This window comes from Mustela erminea, chromosome 15, assembly GCF_009829155.1.
Source record: "Mustela erminea isolate mMusErm1 chromosome 15, mMusErm1.Pri, whole genome shotgun sequence".
Classification (NCBI taxonomy): domain Eukaryota; kingdom Metazoa; phylum Chordata; class Mammalia; order Carnivora; family Mustelidae; genus Mustela; species Mustela erminea.
Genome location: NC_045628.1, coordinates 10818601 through 10845506, shown reverse-complemented (window position 1 = coordinate 10845506; position 26906 = coordinate 10818601). Strand labels below are relative to the sequence as shown.

The 26906-nt window shown below is 37.4% G+C and overlaps 1 protein-coding gene across 4 annotated transcripts in view; it reads left to right on the top strand.

Moving 5' to 3' along the window:
* Window positions 1-26906, top strand: part of PCCA (propionyl-CoA carboxylase subunit alpha) — a 394384-nt gene that overhangs the window by 170169 nt on the left and 197309 nt on the right. For all 4 annotated transcript variants that reach the window (XM_032314393.1, XM_032314394.1, XM_032314396.1 and 1 more), the window contains 4 exons: window positions 12745-12888; window positions 14232-14306; window positions 18520-18588; window positions 20356-20431. In XM_032314393.1, coding sequence (XP_032170284.1) covers window positions 12745-12888; window positions 14232-14306; window positions 18520-18588; window positions 20356-20431 — 364 coding nt within the window. The remainder of the gene's footprint in view (window positions 1-12744; window positions 12889-14231; window positions 14307-18519; window positions 18589-20355; window positions 20432-26906) is intronic.

The following is a 26906-nucleotide window of genomic DNA, read 5'->3' as shown; positions in this document are numbered from 1 at the left end:
AACCTGTGACTTACCTGTTTTCTTTACTTTTTTTCTTATTTATGTATTTATTTTTGGCTTATCTTTTTCTTAATGGTATCCTTTGAAGCACAGAAGTTTTTATTGATAAAGTCCAATTTACCACATCCCCCCTCCCCCCCCATTTATGGATTGTGTTTTTGGTGTCATACCTAAATAATCTTTGTCTAACCCAAGGTCATAAAGACTTTCTCCTAAATTTTCCTTTAGAGTTTTGAGTATAATATTCTGGATTGGAAATAACTCCTTTAGCAATTTGAAGGCGTTTTTTTTGGGCATTCTTCTAGTTTTGACTTGTGATATTGAGATGTATTCTGATTCTTGATAGTTTGTTTAAAGTTGTTGTCCCCCCGCCCATCTAGAAATTCATTAAGTTCTTACCTTTATCTCTAGTTGTATCCAAAACTGCTGGTGGTCTACCAATTACTAGTCAGAAAAATTGCTTTTTTCTTTTAGTTTATTAACATTATAGCCTCTTGAGCTAATTTTGCTCTACGTTCCTGGAATAAATTTTAATTAGACCTAATGATTTTCCTTTTGTCATTTTACTGGATTATAATATAATGATTTACAGTTTTTACTTTTTAAAATACTGTGTTTACCAGATTTGAGTAATAAGTTTTATGTATTTTTTTTAAGCTATCTGTGGAAATAGTGTAGAGGTAGGAATAGGCATTATCTGTTACTTAAATATTAAAACTCAGATGTGAATCCATTTATACTGGTATCTTTCTTAATAGTGGGTCTTTTTTTTTTTTTTTAAGATTTTATTTATTTATTTGACAGAATGCACAAGCAAGGGGAGCGGGAGAGGGAGAAGCAGGCTCCCCTCTAAGCCGGGAGCCCAACGTGGGGCTTGATCCCAGGACTCTGGGATCATGACCTGAGCTGAAGGCAATCATTTAAACAACTGAGCCACTCAGATGCCCCTCCATTGTAGATTTTTTTTTTTAAGATTTTATTTATTTATTTGACAGACAGAGATTACAAGTAGGCAGAGTGGCACGCAGAAAGAGAGAAAGGGAAGCAGGCTCCCCGGTGAGCAGAGAGCCCAATGTGGGACTCAATCCCAAGACCCTGAGATCATGACCTGAGCCAGAGGCAGAGGCTCAACCCGCTGAGCCACCCAGGTGACCCCCCGTTATAGATTTTTAAACATTGCTCTGATCGCTTCTGTGGTATACTTCTAGTATTTTGAGGTAATACAAATCAAGGTTTTTGAGGGTGATTGATTGTTTTATTCATATTCCTCTAGATTTTTCTTTTTTAATTGTATCTATTTGATTTAGAGATACATGAAGTTTTTATCATAATTTAAAAAATAGCCTTTATTTGTCAGAGCAATTTTAGGTTTACAGAAAAAGGAGAAGTAAGTACAAAGTGTTTCCATTTCCATATACCATCCACTCTCAATTCCCCATTAGTAACATGCTGTCTTAGTATGGTATATACATTACAACTGATGAAATTGAAAATGTTGAAATAATTATTGATGCAGTATTATAAATATTGATATAAATGTTGATGCAGTGTTATTAGTTCACGTCCATAGTTTGCATTGGGGTTCGTCCTTGGTGTTGTACATTCTTTGGGTTTTGACAAATGTGTGATGACCTGTATCTACCATTAAGTATCATGCAGAGTATTCTCAGTGTGCTGAAAATTCTTGGATTCAAGACCTCTTTGCATTTCTTTCCTTGGTCTTTTCCCCCTCTTCCTTATTTCTTTTTCCCCCTCTTTCCTTTCTTCCTTCTTTTTCTTCTTTCTTCTGTGTGTCCTTTTTTTTTGGACCCTTTGACATGTGGTAATCTTCAAACATACAGAGGTACTAAGAGTAGAAGTTTCATGTCCCGTGAAACTGTAACCTTTCTTCATGTTTACATTGCCAGGATTGTTTTATGCATACCTTCTTTTCCTTTTGCCACTTCTGGCTGGAGTATTTTAATAAAAGTTTTAGACATTATGTAATTTCATCTATTGCTACTTCAGTGTATGGCTGTATTCATTATACAAGTTTTCCTTGTATTTTAAATATTTGCATATTTACCTATAAAATAATTCAATATGTATAGGTTTATGACTATTCTATGTGAATTGTATACCTTTTATCATTACATAACATCTTCGTCTTGTTCAAAGGTTTTAATTTTAAATTCCACCTTGACTCCTATCATGTTGCGTTTCCTTCCTTTTGTTTTACTTGCCTGTTTTATTTCAAAGCCTTCTTTATCACTTGTTTTGTGTTTCTTAAAGTTTAAATGAAAAAAGAACCAATCTGACACTCTTTCTTTTTGTATGAAAGTTTTGTCCTTGTAATTTTAAATAAATAAAATCATTTCATCTTTGCTTGTATTTCAGTGTTCCTTTTTTTCTGTTTTCCCCTTTTTTATTTGTTGCTTGAATTAAATTGCTAATTACTCTTGTTTCCCATTGGTAGATTGGAAATTTTCTTGTCCTTTAACATTCTATTTATGTTCATCTTCCTGTTTAGACTGGCATTTTCAAATTAATACTTGTAAAGAAGCTCTGATTGCCCCAGCTTTCCAGCACTGAACATTCTTGGAGATCATCTCAGATCTCTGGGCTATATTTGGATTTCCTTTGTAGTTGAACTCTTCTGGTTCCAGACTTGCTTTTCGCTTATGTGTACACAAGTTTCTCATTTCTGTATCTTCTCTCTTTCCCTTCTTTGAGAGTTCTGCCCTAGTTTATTGGTTTCATTAGCATTTTTTTCATGACGTTTCCTCAGCTGGAATCTGTGGAGGCTATGCTCGAAAATTCCACATCCTCAAATGTATTTCTTTAGCTTGAAGGGGAATGGTATTTTGATTCTAGGATTCTTGGGTTTCTGTTTTTCTTTCAGTAGTTGATACACTGGCTTGTTTTCTGGCTTCTAGTATTAAGTCTGAGGTCATTCTCATTAGTCTTCGATTATGTATGTAAAGTATTCTTGGTTTCTGAAAGGTGACCCAGTTTCCTCTTGATCATTGGAACTCGGGCTTTTTAAAAAATTTTGTTTTGTTTTGTTTGGTTTGGTTTTTGGTCTCCACCGGGACATGCCTAGGTATGTGTTTATGTCCATAAGTTCTGCCTTTTACTCTGGGTATTCTTTGAAGTGTACAGATACAAGTGTTTCTTCATTTCAGAGAAAGTTTCTTCTGTTAACTGTTTTCCTTTTCTCATTTCCTTTTCTCTATTCATACTCTCCTTTGGGAATTCCTTTTATTGTGGGTTAGTCTTACTGGACAAGCTCTCTGAAGCTTGTGTCTTCTTGCTTATGATTACTCTGATTTTGTATTGGTATTCTGTTTTTTGAGGTTAATTCTTTATGTTGCTCTTCCAGGCCACTAATTTGAGTTCTAATGGCGATCATCTTCTCCTTAAAGTAATGAACCAGACGGCATAATTGGGAAATCATGTTATTTTATCCCAGAAAGTCTCCTTTCGTATGGGAGTATGTGTGCATGTACTGATACTCTTGAAGTTTCTACGTGCCCAGTTACTTTTTGGATGCATTCCCAACAACCCCCTCTGGTCCCCCCTGCCCCAATCCTCAACTGCTTTGTTTCTCTTGGTATCTATAGTCTTTATTCTGAATGTAGCCCTATCTCTGGTGGATAAGCCACCTGCAGTGGTTTTACTGTGGTTGATTTGGGTTCGGTACTGAGTGCTGTTTGGTATAATATTCTAAGTGGCAGCAGTCCTTCGAGGGGTTGGAGATACAGCCATATCTGCCATTGAGGTTAAGAAGAGCATGTATCTCGGAACATTGACTTCATCTCAAGGGCAGAGTCTAGATAATATATATTGACTACTTGGACTTCTGGGACTCTTGGAGCCTTTAAGTGACTGTTTTCAGGCCGCATGGATCTCCGCAGGCCAAGCTGTCCCCCTGACTTCTTTCACATCTTTCCCTGGAGATCTCTGAAGCTGGCCTCTGGGTTGCCCCCAGCCCATGAGAGGCAAGAGCTCATTATTTGTGATGGGCTCTCACTTTCCCCCAGATGTCCCTGTTTGCAGTATCCTGTGTCACTCACTCACTCTGGGGGAATAGAGACCGTGGGATTTGGAGTGGAGAGGGGGTGCACCATGCTGGTTTTGCCATCTTCTCAAAGCAGAAATATTTAACCAGGGTTATCTGGGTGTCATTATGAGCTTTGGGGGAGTCTGTGGATCCTCTGAAATTGGGTACATGCTTTTCTAGAGAGAAATTTAGTGAGGTTCTAGACCTTAAAATGGTTCAGAACAACCAGAGCTGATGAATGAGGAACTCCTTTAGTCATCGTTTTCATTAGTTGCAACCATCCATATTTTGACTTAGTGCAAGTAAATCCTAGCTCTACTCCTTCCTAGTTGTATGACTATAAGGAAGTTCCTTAACTTTGCTGTGCCTCACTGTCCTCATCTATAAAGTGACAGTAACTGTAGAAAGTGCTTTATAGGATTGTGAGCATTAACTGAGTTAATTCATTTAAAAATGCTCAGAAAAGTGCGTGGTTTAGACCTAGCACTCATTCTTCTTCCTGGCTGTGAAAATCTTACCAGTAATATTCCACATGCCATGTTTGTTAAATATTGGTTAACATGTTTACTTTTACTGTTGTCATTATTAATAAAGCCTGCCAGTAGTCAGTTTTTTTTTTTCAGATGGCAAACTGAGCTATAAATTAATAACATTCTTTTATTATTTTTCTGTCAGTTAACTACAAAATTATTGTTATGAATGAACAGACATACTTGCAATAAGCAACTTTGAAAGACATCGTTTTATCATAAGGGTGTCTGTGTAAGAGTCTAAGAGAAGAATGGAGATGGAGGTCTTCTAAAATCGAAACTGATGGGTAAAAGTGTCAAAGTCATAAGCTGTTTCTGCTTGGACCCTTGTCTTAAGATTAATGTTAGGACCCTCACTATATCTTCCCAAATTCGTGTGTGTGTGTGTGTGTGTGTGTGTGTGTGTGGTGTGTTTGATAGTTTTCCAAATGTAGGTTATGATTAGATTTTAGTGATTTGGAAAAGCAGCCTTCTTGTAGTCTTACAAAGATTATAAGCATTGGAACACTCTCAAGTAAGTAGAAAGGAGTAACATCTTACCGTAGTTAATAGCCCAAGTGTGGTCAGCTGGTTGTTGCATATTTTTAAGAACAGAGCTGAATTTCCCACCTTTGTTAGATCTTTGTCAGTTGCTTGTATATGATCGCCACAGTGAAGAAGGAATCTACTTTTGCAATGGGATAAAAGAAAAAGTGCTATGAAATTGTTAAAATTTTATGGCAGCCAGACTCCCCCATCAGATAATCCTGTACCATGTGGGATCTTTATATTCCAGAGGAATTTTAGAAACTCTAAATCGATTCTTACCCTTTACTGTTTCACTTATTTAAATTTTAATTTCACTTATTTAAATTTTAATTTAACTTAAAAATTAAGAATTATTGCAACCCATATTTTGGTTTCTTTGAATTGACTGTAACTGAACAAATACCATGTTCTATTTTCAGAATTGGAGCATTGATTGAAAGAATAATTGATAGAAGAAATCATAGAGAAATGGATTTGTGACTAATTCATAAAACTGCATTCTTGCCAGAAGGGGCATTTTAGATTTGGGCAGAAGCTGACTTTTTCGATTATTTTTAAAGTCACAGAGGCCAAGATTCTCAAACTGGGTTAAGTAAGCCAGAACTGGGATGTTCTGGAATATTCAATGCCAATATCCTAGGAAACTGAGAATACAAAGCAGGGTATATTAAACTTTCCCTTAATATTTATTGAGTCTTATTAGAAAGTTGAAGGAAAGAAGTTTTTATGACATGATGTGAATAGGTAAAATTGTCAGATACTTTCAGTTAGGTTTTTGTTTTAAAGTGTGTTGTAAACTGTTTTGGGTCTTTGAGTTCTGTACTCTTACCTAGATTTTAATTTTTCAAATTTGTTCCTCTATTAGTTTCCTAGAGCTGCCATAACAACATACCGTAGACAAGGTAGCTTAACCAACAGAAACTTACTTTCTCACAGTTCTGGTGACTAGGAGTCTAAAATGAAGACATTTGCAGGGTTGCTTTCTTCTGGAGGCCGCTCTCTTTGGCCTGCAGATGGCCATCATCCTCCTGTGTCTTCACATGGTCTGTCTGCTGTTCTGCGTGTTGTGTGTGTCCTAATCTCTTCTTTTAAGGACATTAGTCATATTGGATTAGGGCCCATCCTAATGACCTCATTTTAACTTAATTGCCTCTTTAAAGACCCTATCTCCAAATACAGTCAAATTCAGAAGTACTAGGGGTTAGGGCTTACACATAGGAATTGGGGAGGGGGAAACGCAGTTCAGCACATAACATCTTCCTTTCCCTTTCTTCATCTGATTATTTGTGTTGGGGTCAACAGGGAAGCTCTGTAAATAGAATCTGTTCAGTTTCCACTGCCACCCTTGAACATAGCCATTATTTTCAAGGTGAGTTTACAGGAATGGTATGTTGGGGCCTATTTCCCAATGTGCTTTTTATCTTTGAGTCCTGTGGATCAAAATCTAATAACTTTAGATCTTTATTTTGAAATCCTGTATTCTCAGGAGGTAGAGCTTCAGAATTTTAATAGGTAAATGTTAGATTCTGTTCTGGACAAAGCAGTTCTCTGAACTGAAAGAGCAGAACCAAAAATAATGGCATCAGTTATCCTTTCGGGCTGGAATAACAACAAACTGAATGGAGACCTGTTACTGCCAGATACCATTATGGAACTCAGTTTTATGTAACAGGACAATTTCCGTATAATTCAACAGGTCATCACACCTAAACTGCTCCGCTGAGTTGAGTTGAACAAGTTCTGCTTACCAGAGGGAGCTTTTACATATCAAGCCTTGTTAATACATGTCAGTTTAGACATGGTGTATTTAATAAAGATGTTATCTAAAATCATATTAATTTAAAATAACATTATTTGGATATTAGATATTCTTAATATTCGCTCACCATATACCTCTTGTTTGTATCTCCTTTGCCTTCCCTATAAAATTACAGTGGAATGTTGAGGAACAAGTTTATGCATTTGGAGGGGTTTTGTAAATTTCAGTGCCATTTGGATGTTAGTTACAGCCTGTTTGTTGGGTCTTCTAGCTTTGGGGACAGCTTCTGCTTTGACTAGGCAGTTGGGCCGCCATTCAGCAGCAGACAGTTACAGCCAAATATTCTTCCATTTAAGGAACTTCCAATCCTTCTCATCACCGTCCTCCTCTGTTAATGGCCAAGTTTACACATACATGTTCTGTCTGACTTCTTTCCACGCTTTTTTGTGACTTTTTTTTCTCTTTGGAACTTCCCTCAGTGTTAATTTTCATTGGAAGTTTTAACTTAAGTGTATAATTAGAATTTACCTGAATCTTGCTCCCCTGGAGCAAAACTTGCCTGTCACCTAGTTACCCGTTCTTAAAATCTTAGGAATTATTAGGTAAATAAACACAAAATATTTTCAAGTTTAAGTCAGAGAAAACCTATTGAATGAATTATCTGCTGTTTATTATTTTTATTTAACATAGTAGATTTTGAAGAGAAAATATTGATCAAATTGGATTATTTTTAATTGAAGATAAAATGATCAAATCAGGTATCTTTATTTTGGTAATAGTTTATTATATGTAAAAACAAACTAGTGATGTTGCTTTAATTACTATTAACTTTTATGTGAAATTATTTCAGATGTAGAGAAAAATTGCAGAATGTTACAAAGATGTTCTGAACACCTTTGCCTAACATTTAGGTTTGCTTTATCTGTTCTTTTTTTTAAAAATATTTATTTATTTATCTATCTATCTATTTATTTATTTATTTTTAAAGATTTTATTTATTTATTTGACAGAGAGAGATCACAAGTAGGCAGAGAGGCAGGCAGAGAGAGAGAGAGGAGGAAGCAGGCTCCCTGCTGAGCGGAGAGCCCGATGCGGGACTCGATCCCAGGACCCTGAGATCATGACCTGAGCCGAAGGCAGCGGCTTAACCCACTGAGCCACCCAGGCGCCCATGCTTTATCTGTTTTATCTGTGTCTCTCTTCTTTACCTGAAACATTCCAGAGTAAACTGCGGGCCTGGTGATCCTTTACTCCTGAAAATGTTTGTATTTCCTAAAAACAGGAAAATTTTTTTACATTACCACAGTACTGTTATCAAGATCAGGATACTAACATTTACATCCAGTCTAGAGGTCGTGTTCAGATTTCACCAGTTGTTCCATTAATGCCTTTTGTAGTAAAAGAAACACATTTTCTGATTTGGGATCCTATATTACATTTACTTGTCATACCTCTTTCTTTCCATCGAGAACAGTTCCATAGTCTTTTATTTTACTTATTTTGGGGGGGGGTCAACTATGGTCTTTACATTTTTTCAGGAGCAGAGGCCCTTTACGTTGTAGATTATCTCTCATTTTGCATTTGTCTGTTTTCTCGTGATTGTGTTGAGGCTGTGCTCACTGTAGAATGTAAAACATTCTACAGGGAAGGTTTTGTGCTTCTCTGAGCACCACACCAGAGAAGCATGATGTCTGTTCACACCATTACTGCTGAGGTTCGCTTGGTTAAGGTGGTGTCTTTCGCATTTCTTTACTGTAGAGTTACCACTTTTCCTTTTGTTGTCAATTAAGTATCTTATCGGGAGATACTTTGAGACTGGAAATGTCTCATTATACTTTCATCCACTAGTTGTAGATATTTCCTAGTTCGTATTTGGTGAGGAATAAGTCTAAAGATTACAGTAGCAACAGCAGACACCATGCCAGAAAGATATGTTTTTCTCAGTTCATCACTTTGACGTTTTGAAGCAAGACCAGATTTACCTCACAGTTGCATTTGATAAACTCACTTATTTATTTTTTGAGGTAAACACATTTAAAGCAACAAATACATGTGAAAACAGTAGCAAGAGGTCTAAACACAAACACTGGTACTAGTGATAGCTTGATGGTGATCAAGAAGACAAAACTAAATTAAAATAGCAAATGGATTAATAAAAAGTCGGACGTTTGTGGCCATCTAATATAGGCATGTAGAACTATATATATACTCACTGTCGCATGATTGTGTGTAATTGTATTCCATAATACGACCTTTCATGATTGTAGTTGTCTGCACCTGTTCGAACAAAAGACTCGTGGAAAGATAGAGGCTTTGCCAGCACAGACTGACTGATTAGCTACGGATAGATCTGCAGAGTGCACACTCTTTGTCTTTGAGAGTTCAGAAATTCTGACTTGGGGCACCTGGGTGGCTCAGTGGGTTAAAGCCTCTGCCTTCAGCTCAGGTCATGATCCCAGGGTCCTGGGATCAAGCCCCACATTGGGCTCTCTGCTCAGCAGGGAGCTTGCTCCCCCGCCCCACCCCGCCTGCCTCTCTGCCTATTTGTGATCTCTGTCAAATAAATGAGTAAAATCCTTTAAAAAATTTTTTTTTAAATGAAAAAAAAAAAAAAGAAATTCTGACTTGTTTTGGGCTCTTCTTTTCTTTCTCTCTCTCTTTCTTTCTTTGTGGCAGGGGGTGAGGGTTAGGTCTTTTGTTGACTAAATCATAAGACTTACTATTAGATGTCAACATACTGATTTTAAGGTGCAGAATCATATTATTTGGTGTATCCCTTACTCATACACTTCTTGGAACTATCACCCATTTCTGTTGGGTAAAAAATATATAATGTATGAAGCCAGGTTTTCAGAAATTTGCTTGGTGAGGATAGTCATAATAAGGGAATTCAGTTTTGTATTTTGAACGTTTAAGGCATCGTTTCTAAAAGTGTGTTCCATGGAATTCTCAACCCATAAGGGTATCCCGTAGAAGGGGGAGTGTGTGGTTAAGTAGGCACTGTAGAATACCCTCCTCTTGAGAATCCCAAAGCATGATAACTGATTAAGGAGTCCGAGGAGTCTCTCTTAAAAGTACATGTTTAATGTGGTTGAAGTCAATGTTTTCCAAATAGAAGCGACACAGAAACCTTACCTTGTTTGTTTGTTTGTTTGTTTGTTCCTTCCACATGACAGCCTTCAGAATACATGTTTAGTGGCATTAGACTTGGGTGGATTTTTCCTCCAGGTGGAACAAGACAAACCATGAGCCTACCAGACAGCCGTCTTGGACTCTCGTTCTTTGTACATCCTTTCTTTCCAGGCGGCCACCTCCATTTCATCCTTCTTTTGCAGGCGGCCGCCTCCGTGTTCCAGTGGCCCTCCCTCCTCCCTCCTCCCTCCCTCCCTCCCTGTCTCCTTCGCTTTTTCTTTTTTTTTTTTCCTTTTTTTAAAGATAACTTTTAAAACTTCTGTTGTGGCCTGGGAGCTCTTTTGTCTCTTTGTATATCTCTGTTTTGATCTCTTAAGTATTGAGTGTGACTTGCAGAGGGGACCTGTTTCTGAGTTCTCAGAAATGGCGCTGTACATGGTTATTGAAGCAATGTTACGCCTACAAGATTCCTGGGGATACTAGTTCAGGGTCTAAAGGAAATGTTTCACACCATCCAGTTGAATAACTTTAGAATTCTACTAAAATGGGTTTAGAAAGATTTCTTTAACAATGTATGAACCTAAGTGGATATATTTTTTAAATTCTGCAAGTAATCATCTTGCCTTTAGCAGCTAGTTATTATTCTAGTTATCTACTTCATTATTTTGTTTTCAAATACTTGCAGCTCACTAATTCAGATGGTGAAATGGGCTGTTTCTGTTCTATAATTCTAAGTTGTGGTTAAGTGGGTCCATTTTGAATTCCATTCAATAATGGGTCTAATGGACTTTTTTCTTACACGGTTACAGAGAAGTCTTCGGAGGCAAAACAGAACCTTACGATGAATTTATATCTTTAAACTTTTATAATACTGTGCTTTATAGAAGACAACAGCTCATAATCATGTAGCTGTTTATGTTCACTACAGTTTTTAAAAAGTTTATTATTATTATTATTTAGTAATGACCCCGAGATCAAAGGTTGCATGCTGCACTGACTGAGCCGGCCAGTTTACTACATGTTTTTATATACATTTTTCCTTGAAGAGAATAGGAAGGTCATACCATCTCTGGAGTGACCTCAATTCCAACCCTGCCTCTACCATTTACTGTAGGTGTGGCTCTGGATTTGCTGCTCATTTATTCTTTCAGTATTTATTTATTTGCCTAGTGTATAGTGCATACTTTTCTTAGAAGGAGTTAATCATAGATTAGAGTTAAATCATTCACTTAACCTTAAATTTTTTTTTTAACCTAATGAAGTGTGTGAATAGTATTGATATAAAGCCCTTGGCACACAGTAGGCACACTTTGAATAGAGTGGTAAGATGGTCTCTCACACGAAATTTGTTTCTAGCAATAATAGATATGCTTAACACTTGTTCCTTTCTTGTTATATTTGTCATATGGAATCTTGTTTCTCAAAAAACTATAGCTTGCCTTCAAAAATTTATTTTTTGAACTATCTAATAAGATCTTTATTTAGTGTCACATTTATTTTACAAAGGGTAGATGCTTATTTTAGTGATGATTTGTCATTAAAATTATGTCAAAATGTCTTAAAATGTTGTTGAAACTGTAAACAAACTCATAACACACACAGAGCTAATTATGGATGCCATCTGTTTATTTTTACAAAGCTTTTTTTTTTTTTAAGACCATGGCATTGTCTGCTTATGATAAGCTTCAGGATTATTATAATGACTAAGTCCTGTCCTTCAATTAGTGTAGTTGAAGATGGGAAGACATTTCTTTTGTTCATTGACCTTTTCTCGTTTCAGAATGTATGGAATTAGACATGTCACGATAAAGAGACTGTTATGAAGTGCATTTAGAACATGCTTAATTTTTATAAGAGAAGAAATCTGTATTAAAGCAGGATATGTGGCTGAGCTTATATTTAAATATCTAAAACTTACACAGGGATTTCAGTGACATCTGCTCTTTATCATCTGCTCTTTATCAGTGCCATAAGTGGCCTTCTTTTAGCTTTGTTAAGTTTAGGAACTTGTAAGCGATCAAATTCATAATGCTGTGTATCCCTGTTAGTATCCGTATACGCCAGTGCATGTTTTTGTACGTGTGTGTCCCGTGTGTGGGTGTGGAAGGCCCGGGATCCCCATGCCAGCATCATCCAAGGTAGTTATCAGCAATTTGCTGATAGAGCAGAGTGATTTCACTGGCTCCGTTTTGCTATTGTGCGTGCTCAGCACTCCCCACGTAAGTCTGAAGGGAAAACAACCTGCAGGATCCATCTGCTCCTTTCTGCTACACTGCACTGATGTAAGAGTACGCTAATCTGGTTGCTTGTCAGGACAGGTTAGTGAAAGCATGAGCCTGGGTGAGACTCGGCTCGCCTCGTGCTTTGAAAGATCCTAAGCTGCCTCTGTGGGTGCCATGCTAAGTGTAGCAGAAGAGCTTGATTATCTGCCATACGGAGGATTGCAGCTAAATATGTATTTTCAGACAGGAAGTAGTTTCAAAATTGAGAGTGTTAAACGTGGCCGGACGACATCTAATGAAAAATGGAGACAAGTAATAGAGATAGTTTACAAATACTTTTTAGGTGTTTCTTTTAAAAAAGTCATGCCTGGTATAGATTGTGTTTAATTTTAAATTCTTTTGGTTTTGTTCATTGTGATTGACTGCTAAATATAATTAACCTTATTTTACCTAGAAGCTGTTGAACTTGTTCTTGCTGATTTCTGTTTGCCCTTTCCCACACCTATTGACGGCCTCATATCGGCCTTGCAGGTTGAGCATCCCGTCACAGAATGCATTACCGGCCTGGACCTAGTCCAAGAAATGATCCGTGTTGCCAAGGGTTACCCTCTCAGGCACAGACAAGCTGATATTCCCATCAATGGCTGGGCAGTCGAATGTCGGGTTTATGCTGAGGTAAAACGAGTGATGTTGAGAGAAAGCATGGTGGTCGTGTCCCAAAGTCATGGGACCAGGTAGAGCTGAACGGAAGGTAAAGTTAGGATTTCAGAACTGGTGTTGAGTGTGTGCTTATGTAATAAAGAATCCAACTGGGACAAAGGGTAGATAGTTTTGTGGTAATTCAAAGTAGTTTTAAAAGATTGAGTTTAATTAAGTTCCATGTATTTTTTCTGCATGGGAAAAATAGCTCCCAGTCAGTTTAAGGGGCAACAAAGCATTCGTTAAATGTTCTTGCTTTTGCTAAATATTCAGTATGCTTGAAGGGACCGTGGTTTTTGTTTTGTTTTGCTTGTTTTCAAATCCCATTTGAAATAAACAGAAGCATTTATTTCTGTGTTTTTGTTTGTTTTGTGCTTTTTGGTTTTTAGAGCCCACCCTGGGGGCACACAAATTGTTAATTCAGTACTTAAATTTTTGCAAGTTTGTTTTCTAATAATTTTGTCCCTTATGCTTACATGAAAGTAGCAATTAAAATTTAAATTGCAAAGCTTTCATTCATGATTTTAATTATGGCTCTTACTCCTAAACTGTCAGTCTAGTACTTTTATACTATTTTATAACTGTATTAATCATCAGATAATAAAGCAGTCAACATCTGAGAAGGCTTTTTTCAAGTGATTAAAATAATTCAAGGAAACATGTAAACTATGTTTTACTTTTAGAACTCGAAGTTTGTCAAAACAAAAAGTAAATTACTAGTATCTGTGTCTAAGAATACTGGAAATTGTTTTCCAGTTTTTTTAAGGATATTGAGAATATACTTGGCTTGGTTATTCTTGCTCTTGATTATGTTGGGACACTGAACTTACTTAGTATTTATTCTGATGATCCAAGCTATTTACGAATGGACCACATGCAAAGTTTCTTTCACGTCTTTATCTGAAGAACCAAAATTCTCCAGTTTTACCATATGTGAACTGTTGCGAGAGTAAGGAAAACAAGTATCTTTAGTGCACTACAGTTGTTCTGAACTGGGGGATGTTTTGATGTAGCGCCTAGGTTATTTTATTTTTGCCCAAAGCATTCTAAGAAGATTTATAAAATGTTGGAATTTTACCAGTTTCAGTAAAGTATGACTAAGGTCAGGCTTAATTCTGCTTACAGTTCTGTTTGGTTTTTAAATACTTGTCTAAGTAGTTTAGAGTGAGTATAAGACAGTAATATTCTGAAATCTGTGATTTGGTAAATACTGTATGTTGAAAATAGATCTATAAATGCTTCTTCATTGTATAAATATTTAACCTTACTCTGCTGATTTATATTTCAAAGACTGTGCTTCCTTTTCTTTGAACTTTCAGGACCCCTACAAGTCCTTTGGCTTACCGTCCATTGGGAGATTGTCTCAGTACGAAGAACCAATACATCTACCTGGTGTAAGTCATTAAGCTGTGATACCAAGTGAGGGGGTAAAACCTTGATTTATGTCATACTTTTATGTTAAAGCATGTCATCACTGAAGGGTGTAAATTGAAGGACAAGTGGAATTCCTGCGGAATGACAGTTTTTTGTTGTTTTTAAAAAAATATTTTGTACTTTGTGATATGTAGGCAAGTCAGAATTTACTTCACAGGGGACGTCCAGAGACATCTGACTTTTAAATAAATGATAGTTTACAATGTTCCCAATTCTTTTGAAAATTGTAGTGAAAAAGATCACAGAACCCTATGAATGGGAAATGACTTTTCTGTATTACACTTTAATCTTTTCCCTAAATCTAACCCAGCTTCCCTGTATAGTGAGACGTCAAAAATTCAAGCACAAAATCAGCCCCTTAATGGAAACGGATTAAGGAAAACAAAGTGTGCCTCATCCTAGGAAGTGTCACGGACTTTAAGAAGTACATATTTGCACCGGTTAAAGAAAAGTGATCACGGTCCACATAATTCATAATTCTTCTTTATTTAATAGCTGTTCTTTAAATAGTTTTTGCTGCATAAAAAGAACAAGGACATACCCTTTTTCTTAATCAAGGTAATAAGTGCATATATATATGACATTATGTTAACTAGTGGATGACAAGGCTGTAACATCTGTGAATATGATTATTCCGTTTGATTACTGGCATGAAGATGGTAAAAGATTACAGGAAGGATTCTAAATTCAAAGATGTTATTGGATATGTGATTTATTTCACTTTTTAAATTGTTTTTGCCCATATGCGTTCTGAAGAGACTTGACCCTTTCTAGGCTGGGAGACTCCATGCTGTGTTCAAAGCCTGAAGGCAGAAAAAAAATTGTAAAGATTTAACAGGCACTATGTGACGTTAAATAGCAGATGAGAAAACAAGTATCATAGGGACATATCTAAACATTTTTTTAATCAAACAAAAAAGTATTAAATAAGAATTCGTAATGATTCCTCTAGTTGTTGGAAGTTTTCACCACGTTGTAATAGCTAACAACATGTCAAACATTTTGCCCTCGCAAGTTTTTGCAATTTGCAATTTTCAAACGTGAGACCTGTTGAAAGTACAAGTGATAATGGACAAACTATACCCCCTACAGTCTTTGTCCCACCAAATCTTTCTTCAATTAATGCTGCAGCAGGAGTTTTATGTAATAACATTTGCGGTTGTGAGCCATCCATAGAAAGAAAAAACAATTAAAATGCCTTAAATGTTCTGCTTACTGCTGTTATTTGCTTGTGTGAATGTTGCATGTCAGCTAAATGGACCAAGGAATAGATAAAGTGATTGGGTGCGGGAGAGTGCACACCAAGCTTTGTCTATCATTATTGCTGGGAGCAATCAAATTGATGTCAGCAGGACAGTAGATGCGTTGACAGCTGTAATTATGTATCTCCATGGTGATCACTTTTGGCCTGTCATGGAGGCCCACAAGTCCCTCCCTTGGAAGCATTTAATCAGATTGGGCTGTCACTTGTCAGGTAGACATGGCGGGCTGGGAGTTGGACTGGGGGGGAGAGGTGACTCGAGCATGAAGGGTGGGAGGCGGCTGATAGTTTCACACGGTCCACCGTTGATACAGAAGAAAGACATTTAAATGATGCCAGAGCTTTCTGAGCGATGGCTTGGGACCCTCATACACAGGTGCCTGGGTGGTGGTGGGAGGTGGCTTTTCCTCCTTGTCTCCTTAGCTAGATCAGTCCGTTTGAACTTGGAAAACTCTTTTGGGCTGTTACCTTTTTTTTGGTCACAAGAATACATACTTCAGGGTTAATTTACAGGCCGTACACTGCACATGCTTCTTTAAGCCTAAAATTTACTTACAGGGCATTGATGAAGATTTTTAAAAAATCTTTGATCACCACATTTTATAAATTTGTTATTTTCAGACGGCAATTTTGTTCTGCTCAGAAATTTCATTACATTTTCATTTGACTTTATTCTTAAAGCTTTTTGTGCCAAAGCTAGCATACATTATTTTGTGTAGCCTTTGTTTCCATAAAGGAATGGAGACTTAGTTTGATTTTTACTTCATTGTTAGAAATTTAAAAAAAAAAAGCTGATGATTATTGGAAATAAAGCTATATAAGCAGGAAGTTATAAGTCAGAGTCTTCATGCTTTGTTACATTTTTAAATTAGAAATGTTGATCTGCTAATGAAATGTATTTGATTAGAGATATGTTTTGATTATGTATTATATCTCTTGATTTTACCCTATGTATTTTTAGATTAAAATGACATACCTTCTATGATCATAATTTTAATGGATGACATGGTTATATCCAAGAGCCCTAGGTTACTTAACTTTTAGGAGGGTGGTGATAAAGATAACTAAAATGTTAAATTATGAACTATAGAAGAAAGTAATAAATAATCTTTATTGTCTGTTATTTGACCAGTGGGTTGAACAGCAGAGTTCCACCCTACCCTTGTAGCAATTTATGTAGCAAATAGGATATATTTAACGTCAGACATTGTGGGATTTGTACCAGTCTCAATTTGAAATGCACCTTCAGCAAGCATGCTCTGGTTTTAAATAATAATAAATGGTGGTAAAATGAGCACTTTTACTTTTTGCTACTAAAATTAAGAAAATGCAAGTTCAGAAGGCTCTTTTCTGTTATGTAAGTTGGTGGTCAGCTACCGTTTGGGGGCTATTCGAATGTGGGGAGAGGATAGATTATGATTTTATTGCTTTCACAGATGTCCCATTAATTCTTTCCTAGTTTTTATAAAACTGTGAATTTCATAGAACTGAAGTATGTTTCCAGAAAATAGAAAGCCAAGATATGTTTAAGTGTGTTGAGTGACTTTCATTTAAAATTATGATTTTCATGTACGAATGTGAATATAAATACAAATATCTATACTTTTTGTGTTTGCAAATACAGAAATAAAAGCACTCTGTGTGTTACAATGTTATCTTCTAAAGCCTTACAAAGAGAATAATAGTAGTGTGAATTTTTTTTTAAGCGAACGAAACTGGGCTTTATCTTTTGATGTCACCGTATAATAAAGCCATCATCGTACCCTCATGTGGGTATCCTAGACAAGAGGTTCTACATGCGGTCCCTTGATAATTGCCTAAATTAAAATATTAAAGGCCTAACAGCCGCTGTGTTGACCTTTTCCTGCCTTGCTGCAGACAGATGAGCTGCTGTTTATTAGGAAGTCGTCTTCCCACAGGTGAAGAGCAACGTGAGCTTCCGCTCTCCCTTCCCACCCCTTTACAGTGTCGGGCATCAAAGTCCTGCTGTTCTAGCAGCTTCGATTAAATTCCTCTATCTTCAAGACCCCTAGGACATGCTTGACAGTCTTAAGTATTTTGATTAGGTTTTAAATACTTCAGATTCCAAAACTTAGGCACAATAATTTAATAAATATTTCATCCTCAGCAACTGCTCATTTAAAAAGTTTTACATGGCTAACCTCTGTGCCTTACTGCTGGTATCAAACTGGGAGATGAAAACAAGAATCAGCGATGTACTAACTAACTTGTTGGCTGGTTAACAGCAATCAGGCTCTTCAAAAGAATATTTTGAACTTGGGCTGTTTTTTTTTCCCCCCATGAAAATCACAAAATCGGAACTCTAATTGGGGCTGTGTCTTTACAAAGCAAAGCTATGAGAAAAGCTGTACAAACATTAAAGTCTCAGGGGACTAACAGTAACAGAGAAAAAAAACATTGTACAGTTGAGAGGGTAAGGCAAAAAAGGAAAGTGTTACAGACATGAAAGCCACAGGACCAGCGTTCCTGGAGAGCTGATGAGCAGAACTGCAGAGTCCTTCTGCCTGGCTTGACTGGGGTCCTCCCTGGAGCTCTCAGAAGGGTCCAGTGGGGAGTGTGCCTAGAAGGGGCACATCATTCATGCCATGCTTCAGTGGGAAGACCCCATCGGGTAGCTACAAATGCATCCCAGGATAGTGATGTATGAAGTATTATCAGTGTTATTTTTTGAGGTTTCTTAGCTCCTTTGTTTAGTGGAAGAGCAAAAAAATACGTTGTACTACATACAGCTCAAGATGATTTGGTCTCTATATGGTTTAGATTGTTTTTCTGTTTTCTGGAAGCTGAACTGTTACTTGAGATTAAATTCTCCATCTGTTCCTTAGAAATTAAAATTGTGAGAAAAATGGCTGCACAATATGAAGTTACTTTCATTTCTTTCTTTCTCCCAGGTCCGGGTTGACAGCGGCATCCAACCAGGAAGTGATATTAGCATTTATTATGATCCAATGATTTCAAAAGTTAGTTCAATTTCTTAATGGCTTTGTTCATTTTTCTTCGGAAGAAGTGGAAGTATTTAATTTAAAAAAATCTGAAGTTGAGCTGTTCTCTGAATCATGTGCTATAATTAAACAAGTAATTGTGCACTGATGGAAAAGTGAAAGCAGAGCAGATTTTTTTTTCCTCCCAATCAAGTCAGTCATTGGCTCTTCCCCGTCAAATGGAATGATGATCCATTTCGTTAGTTAGGTAACTATTAAATAGTTAGGTAACTAAGTTACCTAACCAGGGGCTCCAGTGCAGCCCATACAGTTAGGATGAATTAAATTGTATTTGGTCATTCCTGAAAATTACCTGAGATAGAAGTATTAATGGCAGACCATTATCAAGGAGTTGGGGTGATAAGTCCTGTTTTTTGGAGTACTTTTTACCATCCCTCTTCAGTTTTTATGAATCAATAATTATTTGTGGGGACTGCACATAATTAAGGTTTATGTAAGAGTATAAGATGTCTTTTTGCCCACCTGTCTTTTTGAAATTTGACTTTACAGAATAACAGTAATGCTTAAATTCTTACATCTTTTAAAAATCTTTAGAATTGTGAGATATCATAAAATGTAGAATTTCTGACCACAGAATTTACTAAAAACCCTTTCTCAAGTTGATGTACTTACAGCAAGCAAACCATTTTTTCTTTATCTTTTTTTAAAAAACTTAATTTTTAACAGTAACATTATTAAAGTGAACTTTAGGTATTTTGTTTGTTAGAGACGTGCTATTTAGTTTAAAAATAAAAAACAAATATTATAGATGGATATTTATTTATTTATTTATTTTTTAAAGATTTTATTTATTTATTTGACAGAGAGAGAACACAAGTAGGCAGAGAGGCAGGCAGAGAGAGAGGAGGAAGCAGGCTCCCTGCTGAGCAGAGAGCCCGATGCGGGACTCGATCCCAGGACCCTGAGATCATGACCTGAGCCGAAGGCAGCGGCTTAACCCACTGAGCCACCCAGGTGCCCATTATAGATGGATTTTTAATAGATGTGGTTCCATTTTTGGTGAATACATTTCTGTTCAGAAACGTGACCTACAAATAAATTTTCAGCCTGGCTTGATACTGAGGAACTGATGGCACTAAAGTAATTACATACTACACATTGACTAATGTAATAATGAGAAAAATATTTTATGAATACTTAAGATCTTATTAGCAAGCAAATTAATAATAAAATGTTACTTATTGCTTGTATTTAATTGCTAATTTGGTTAAGATTCCTCTAAATAGGTACAAAATCATACAGGAGAGGAAGACCCTTCTGATTTTCTAATACAGGAACCCTTTGCGTCTGTGGTGTAAAAGCCAGCTAAGCAGGGTGTCAAACTTGGAAATGACATTCTCGTAGGGAGAGAAAAAACAAATCTTTGCCTACTCCTTCCCTATCCCAGACATTCATATTTTATCGCAAATCATGTTCACATTCTGATACCTTCCCTTTTAAACTTTTTATGCTTGTTTTTATTATATTGTGATTGAGCTCAGAAAGCTCTTTTCTGTCATAGTGAGTGTAGGAGAAATGTCTGAAATAGCTTGATTTTCATATTTATTTAGTTTTAAAATTTTTATTGCCATACTTTATGTTACAAACAAAACCACTGTGAAGTTTCAAAAGATGTTCTGGGAAATCTCTTAGGAATTACTTAGATTTTTATTAGAATGCATTGTTTGACTTTTAGATAGATTGAGAGATACCGATGTAGATTGTTTTTTGTTTGTTTGCTTTTAGCTGATCACGTATGGTTCTGATAGAACTGAAGCACTGAAGAGAATGGAAGATGCGCTGGATAATTACGTTATTCGAGGTGAAAACAAACGTTTGGGTCTTAATATTATACATGGTGTCCAGTTTTAGAAAACAGCTTGAAGATACACTAGAGAATTCAGTAGAAAATGTGCTTACTGTGTGTTTCAATAGAAATAAGAAAAACTTGAACTAAACTGATAGCCCTATACTTTATATATATACTTTCAGTTATTTAATTAAACTTATGATTCATGACCTTTCATGACCTTTCCTAGATGAGCATTTAGTATTTTATGTACTGTATGGAAAATGGTTCTGTATTCTGAAGTCTATTATTGGCCAGTTCAGCAAATGAGCTATTTATTGTCTTTGGTCATTGTTGATGATGTTTTGAAGGATGAAACTTGAAAATGTATAGAGATATAAAATATAGTGACCTATAGTTGACTGACTTGGGAGTAGAGGGTATAACCCTTTGTGTCTGTAAGGGCAAATTATAAAATATTCTCTGGCAAATGCAGTTTTGTTACCTCATGTGCATATAGGTCAGTTTTAATGCTTAACAAAGTGTGAGCCTACAAGCCTTTAGGATGTAAAGCAATAACTGACTTAGGAGCAACCATTTTACTTTTTAATGTATATGTAAAGGATTTTATCTTTAGGTAATCTCTACACCCAGTGTGGGGCTGAGCTTAAGAGTTGTGTGCCTCACCAACTAAGCCAGTCAGGTCCTTCACAGCCATTTTATTTAAATAATGAAAGCAAAGTTATACTTATTCCTCTTAAGGAGTAAATTACCTTATAATTTGTATTAGCAACTTTTCATTAGTTGTGAAAAGATCATTTCATTTTAGTCCAACATAAATTATCATCAGCTTCAGAATAATGGAGTTTAACATTGAATTTAAAGTGTAAAATACAAGTTCACTTTGAGTTATGAGTGAGTAGTGGGGGTCCAAGCGCATTCCTTGGGAAGGACTGGCCTGGGTAGTTCTGTGCCTTTCTCGCGGCTCATTAAAACAGTGGCACTAGGAGGCTGGAGTTCGGAAGCTGAGGGGTTATAACAGTGGTGGCGTGTGATCACCTAGCCCCCATCCAGCCCATACAGAGCTTTATACGCTTTCAAAAGGATTCCCTTCAAGGGGACACAGCCTGTAAGTCAGAAGGCTTGGCGAGTAGACAGAAACTTTGTGTGAATTAGAAAACGTGCTCTTTTCTCAGGTGCGTTCCGCTGTGAAACTGAGAGCCCAGCTTAGCAGTGGAGCACGTCAAACCCTTAACACTGCACCGTTGACCCAGTGCCTTTGTGCAGTAAACAATTCATGCGGGTGTACAGTAGTGGCTTAAGACAGTTAAGTGACTTCGTTTTATTTTGAGAATGTGAGCGGTGGGATGGCCTGCTGGCCGGTTGACGGGAAGGGCAGGGCAGGAGGGAGAGAGAGAATCCCAAGCAGCCTCCTTGCTGACATGGGGTTCCATCTAATGACTCTGAAATTGCCAGCTGAGCCAAAAATTGAGAGTCAGATGCTTAACCGGCTGAGCCACCCAGCGCTCCCTAGTGACTCTTTTTACCTCTCTACGTTCCTCTGCTCATTTTTGTCTACGGCGATTAGTAGTAATCCAGTCCTCACTTTTCCTCCTTTTTATTTTTCCCTCTTGTTAGATCTGGAGAAACTTCTTACCTCCCTTTCCTTTTACTGTCAACTCTCTTTTCTTACCATTTGTTAACTAACAGGTAAAGTGATTGTATTTAATCTTATGTGCTAGTGATTCACCTTTGTCAGCGGAAGGAAAACAGCCAGCTCTCAAGTGAACTCGGATGTGATAAAAAAAATCAGTAACATCGGTATCCAAAGCATGTACACATTTGAAAGATCCTCTTCACATTGTTTTTAGTTCAGTCTCTCGTTCATTTTTAGCCTGAATTGTGGAGTAGTTACTATTTTTTTTTTTTTTTTAAACTCTGCCATGTTCCACCATAAGCAGCAGTTACATATTTTCTCTGTATATTGGTTAAGTAGGCCTGGAGGGGTCTGTTTTCCTTAGAAATACTATCCCCCCAAATGGGTGTTTGGAACACACATCTAATTTGGGTATGCATTTTTCTCTATGTGTTTAACTACATGCACAGAGACATGAACAAGGTATTTGGGACTGTTACTCCCAGAGGCCTTTAAAGTATCTGTAAGAGTTTTCTAGATTCCTGCCCCCAACCAGTATTTTTGCCATTTTTTAAAAAAAGTGGTTCTTTTTTTTTTTTTTTAAAGATTTTAATTATTTACTTGACAGAGAGAGAGACACAGTGAGAGAAGGAACACAAGCAGGGGGAGTGGGAGAGCTAGAAGCAGGCTTCCCCCTGAGCAAGGAGGCAGATGATGCTCGGTCCGAGGACCCTGAGACCACGACCTGAGCCAAAGGCAGATGATTAACGACTGAACCACTCAGGCGCCCCGGTATCTTTGTAATTTTTATTGTGGTTGTTGAATTAATGGATTTTGGCTAATTTGAGTTATGCTCAAGTGAGCTTGAGTGGTAAATTCATGAATTTGAGATAGTCAATTTGAGTAAGAATATTTTGTCAAATCACATCCCTATTAAACTTTGATGTAATGTAGTAGCATGGCACATGGGCATTTTGTCACAATATTAGTGTTCTGTTCTACTCTGGCTTCTGAAACGAGTACTCTTTCATATTTATAGAATACACTTTCATGTTTTATATTTAAATGAATGTTTGCCACTAGTTATTACATGTTTATTTTATGTTTTAAAAAGATTTATTTACTTCTCAGAGAGAGAGAGAGAAGGGGAGGAAGCACGAGCAGGGAGAGGTGCGGAGGGAAGAAGCCGACTCGCTGCTGAGCAGGGAGCCTGATGCAAGGCTAGATCTTACGGTCCCCAGGTTATGAGCCGAAGGCAGAGGCTCAACTGACTGTGCCACCTAGGCACTCCTAGTTACTACAGTTTTAAATGAAGTGACTTAAGTATGGAGTGGTTGTAGGCTTGCTGTTACTCTCCTAACTTTCTATGTATCATACATAAAATAAATGTGTTTTATTGAGCAGGCTTAGTGTGAAATTTCTGCCTTTGGTTCACTGTTATACAATAGAAAGAAATCACATAGGTCTGACACCATTTAGGAGCTGTGATTTTCGTTAAGTTACTCTCTCTGAATCTTATACTCCACATTTAAAAATGGAGTGTTAGCCTCTGCCTTATAAGTTAATTAACTGAGATTAAGTATGGTTAAGAGATTAACTGAGGTTAAGTATGTAAAAGGATTTGGCAAAGTAATAGCTCTGTAATTTCAGGTCCTACCTTCTTTTGTCCCTCTCTCATTACAATTCTACATATTTAAAGACCATATATCAGAAATTATTATCCGTCAGTTGGTGTGATACGTGAAACTGATGAAGCCATAGATAAACAATATTGAAAGTCCATTGTAGGTCATTCTTGGTGCTGTGTCCTCCTGCTCTGCTTCTTCAAAGCATTTGCCATAGCTGTAATTAAAATAATAGTTGTCTGACTAATTGCTAAATGTCAGATTATCTCATAAGAAAGTTAGGTGTGTGAGGGCAGTGATGGTGTTATCTTGTTTACTCATATATTACTAGTGCTTAGCAGTGCCTGATACATGGTAGGTGAGTAATACGTGTTGAATGAATTAATGAATGAGTGATAATATCCCTATATCAAGGAGTTTCTAGTGAACTCGGAATGAAACAGACAAATAACGTGAATTCATAGATGCCCTAATGGAGTGAAAAAATATGGTGGAAATTGAGATGGGGGGCTCTTTTTTTCTCCTCACCTCTGGGTTTGGTTCTTTGAAAGCATGTGAACACTGCCTTAGGACTTACGGTGACTCGGTTGAGAGTACCTCTCTTTGTACTATCTTTGAGCAGCTCCTCAGGGTGACAGCAGTTTTTAAAAGACCGAACTCACTCTGGAGGGAAAGTACAGGGGATGGGCACACTTGGGAGTGTTTGGAGTGTGACTTGGTCTTATCTTTTGGGAAAGTGGCCTGGCATTGGATGTTGAAAGTGCATGCTCTTTGACCTACCTGTTCAGTCTTTAGGAATCTTACCCTATGATTTAAAAGACCGAATTGTGCAGTGATGTTAATGAGGACGTTTATGACAGCACTGGTTACAGTAGCCCACATACTAACCAACTGAGGTGTCCAACAGATGGGTGGACTGAAGGAATTACTATGCATCTTCAGTGTAAATTACTGCTTAGCTGGTTCTTGAAGGCATGTCTGTGCATATTGTCAGGTAGAAAGGCAGTTTGCAGGATGAGGTATGGTGCAGTCTGACGTTAGTTAAGCCCACGTTCCCGTCCTACAGTATCTTTATCGTATTTGGATGAGCACAGAGAAAAGGCTATGGATATATACACCTCAGATCAAAACACATATATAGTTAGCTCAAAAAGTTTATTAGAAGCTTGTTTTCTCTTGATATATTGCTCACAGGCTTTTTATTTTAGGTATTTTCTTTTTTTCTTTCCTTTTATAAAGATTTTATTTATTTATTTGACAGACAGAGATCACAAGTAGGTAGAGAGGCAGGCAGAGAGAGAGGAGGGAAGCAGGCTCCCCGCTGAGCAGAGAGCCCGATGCGGGGCTCGATCCCAGAACCCTGACACCATGACCCGAGCCAAAGGCAGAGGCTTAACCCACTGAGCCCCCCAGGAGCCCTATTTTAGGTATTTTCAAGTTGAATGAACAGTACCTTGCACACGTGTGTGCTCTTCGCCTGGATTGCTAAGTATTTTTGCGTCTTTTGTCCGCTCCGGCTCTCTCTTTCTCCCTTTCTCCGCCTTCTCCTTTCTCCTTTCGCACGTCTTCCTTCCCTTCCCTCCTCATTTTTCTCCTCAGCTATTTAGAAGGGAAATTGCAGATGTCATGATACATGACTCCTAAATATTTCAGTATGGATCTTAAGAGTAAGATCGTTTTCCTGTGATTTCCAAAATCACAACACCGTTACCACACTCAAGAAAATTCACAGGCGTCTCCTAGTATCATCTCATGTACCGTCCGTACTCCAGTTTCCCTGTTCTGCAAAGAACTGTCTTCTTTAAAACATCTTTTTTTAATTCCACCCACAATCCAGTTGGAGTTTACACATTGCTTTTACTCACGTCTCTTTATTATCTTGCTCTTTTCCTTTTTGGATTTCATATCATAAACTCTCCAGTAGAGCCCCGGGTAGCCGACTTGCAGAATGTCTCACATTCTAGATTGGAGGTTACCTTATGGGTCTGGTCAAGGCACTAGGGGAATGAGCTGGAGAGATGGGGGTTGGAGCCAGAACAAGCAATTTAGTTTGAATTGGTGATTTTGAATATGGTGTAGTTAGCGAACCTTAGATGATTTCAGGGTGTGACTCTGGGACTCCGTGGCTAAAGTGAGAGAATAGATTATTTGCAATGAGATCCTAGAAGCTGAGCAGTGAGGATGTTGCCTGGGTCTTCCTCATAAGGCGACAGGAGTTAGGATCTGAAGGACGGTCATGAGTCAGGTGACGTAAAGTCTGCAGCAAATACTGGGTTATGACGAGGATGTTGGTAGATGACAGGGAGTTGGAGATGATTTTTTGACCAGATAAAATAAACCTCAAGGAAAAAGAAGTTTCTCCAAGGATTAGAAGAGGTAATGTTCTAGAAATGGCTGTGGATCTCAAGGACGTATGTGAGGGTTGCTGGAGAAGTGAGGTTTTCATGTCCTGGGATGCTCTGTCCTCTTCTTACCTGAGGACCTTCATTGTTAGGCTGTAATCTAAGCAGTTGTAACAATAAAAAATACAGTGACCTAGGAAAGATCCAATTTAATTTCTCTGCCATGTCATAATCTCAAAAGGAGATTGTCAAGGGCTTAGATTCACAGCAGATGGTTTTCACTTGGGGCCCCTAGAGTGGCTGCTTTTATGCCTGTCATCCAGCCTCAGCAAGAAGGTGGCAGGGAGAGTTCACACCCATTTTTTTTTTCAAGGTATAACCTAGAATGTACCTTTATTTTTGTTCCCATTCTATTGGCGTATAATCACATGGTCGTACGTAGCTTCTGGGAACTTGGGAAATGTCATAGATGTTCAAGGGAGCCATATACTAAGCTAAAAAGTGGCGTTTCTTGTATTAAAGGAAAAAGAATAGATAATGGTGGATGACTGGGGAAGTGAAATATATATGTGTATGTGCTCATTTCTGGAAACATAGACGCACAAGAGCAGAGTGAGTAAGATGGTGTGCTTACAGGTGTGGAGGGAGGAGCAGGTAGAAATGTTTGGCGAATAGGAAACGAAGTAACATGGAATGAAAAGGACAGACTTCCTTGATTTCACTTGTAGAATTCTGACAATATTTCAAAATAAAATTATTAACGTTCTGGGGAAGAAATTCAAAATGGAGTACAACCAACCAAATGGATATACTGTATGAATAATCATGGTGATTGGGTGGGGAGGAGGGAGAGGAAAAAAAAGTCTAGCCTTAAATAACTGTTAGCCATATTTTGACTGGTTACT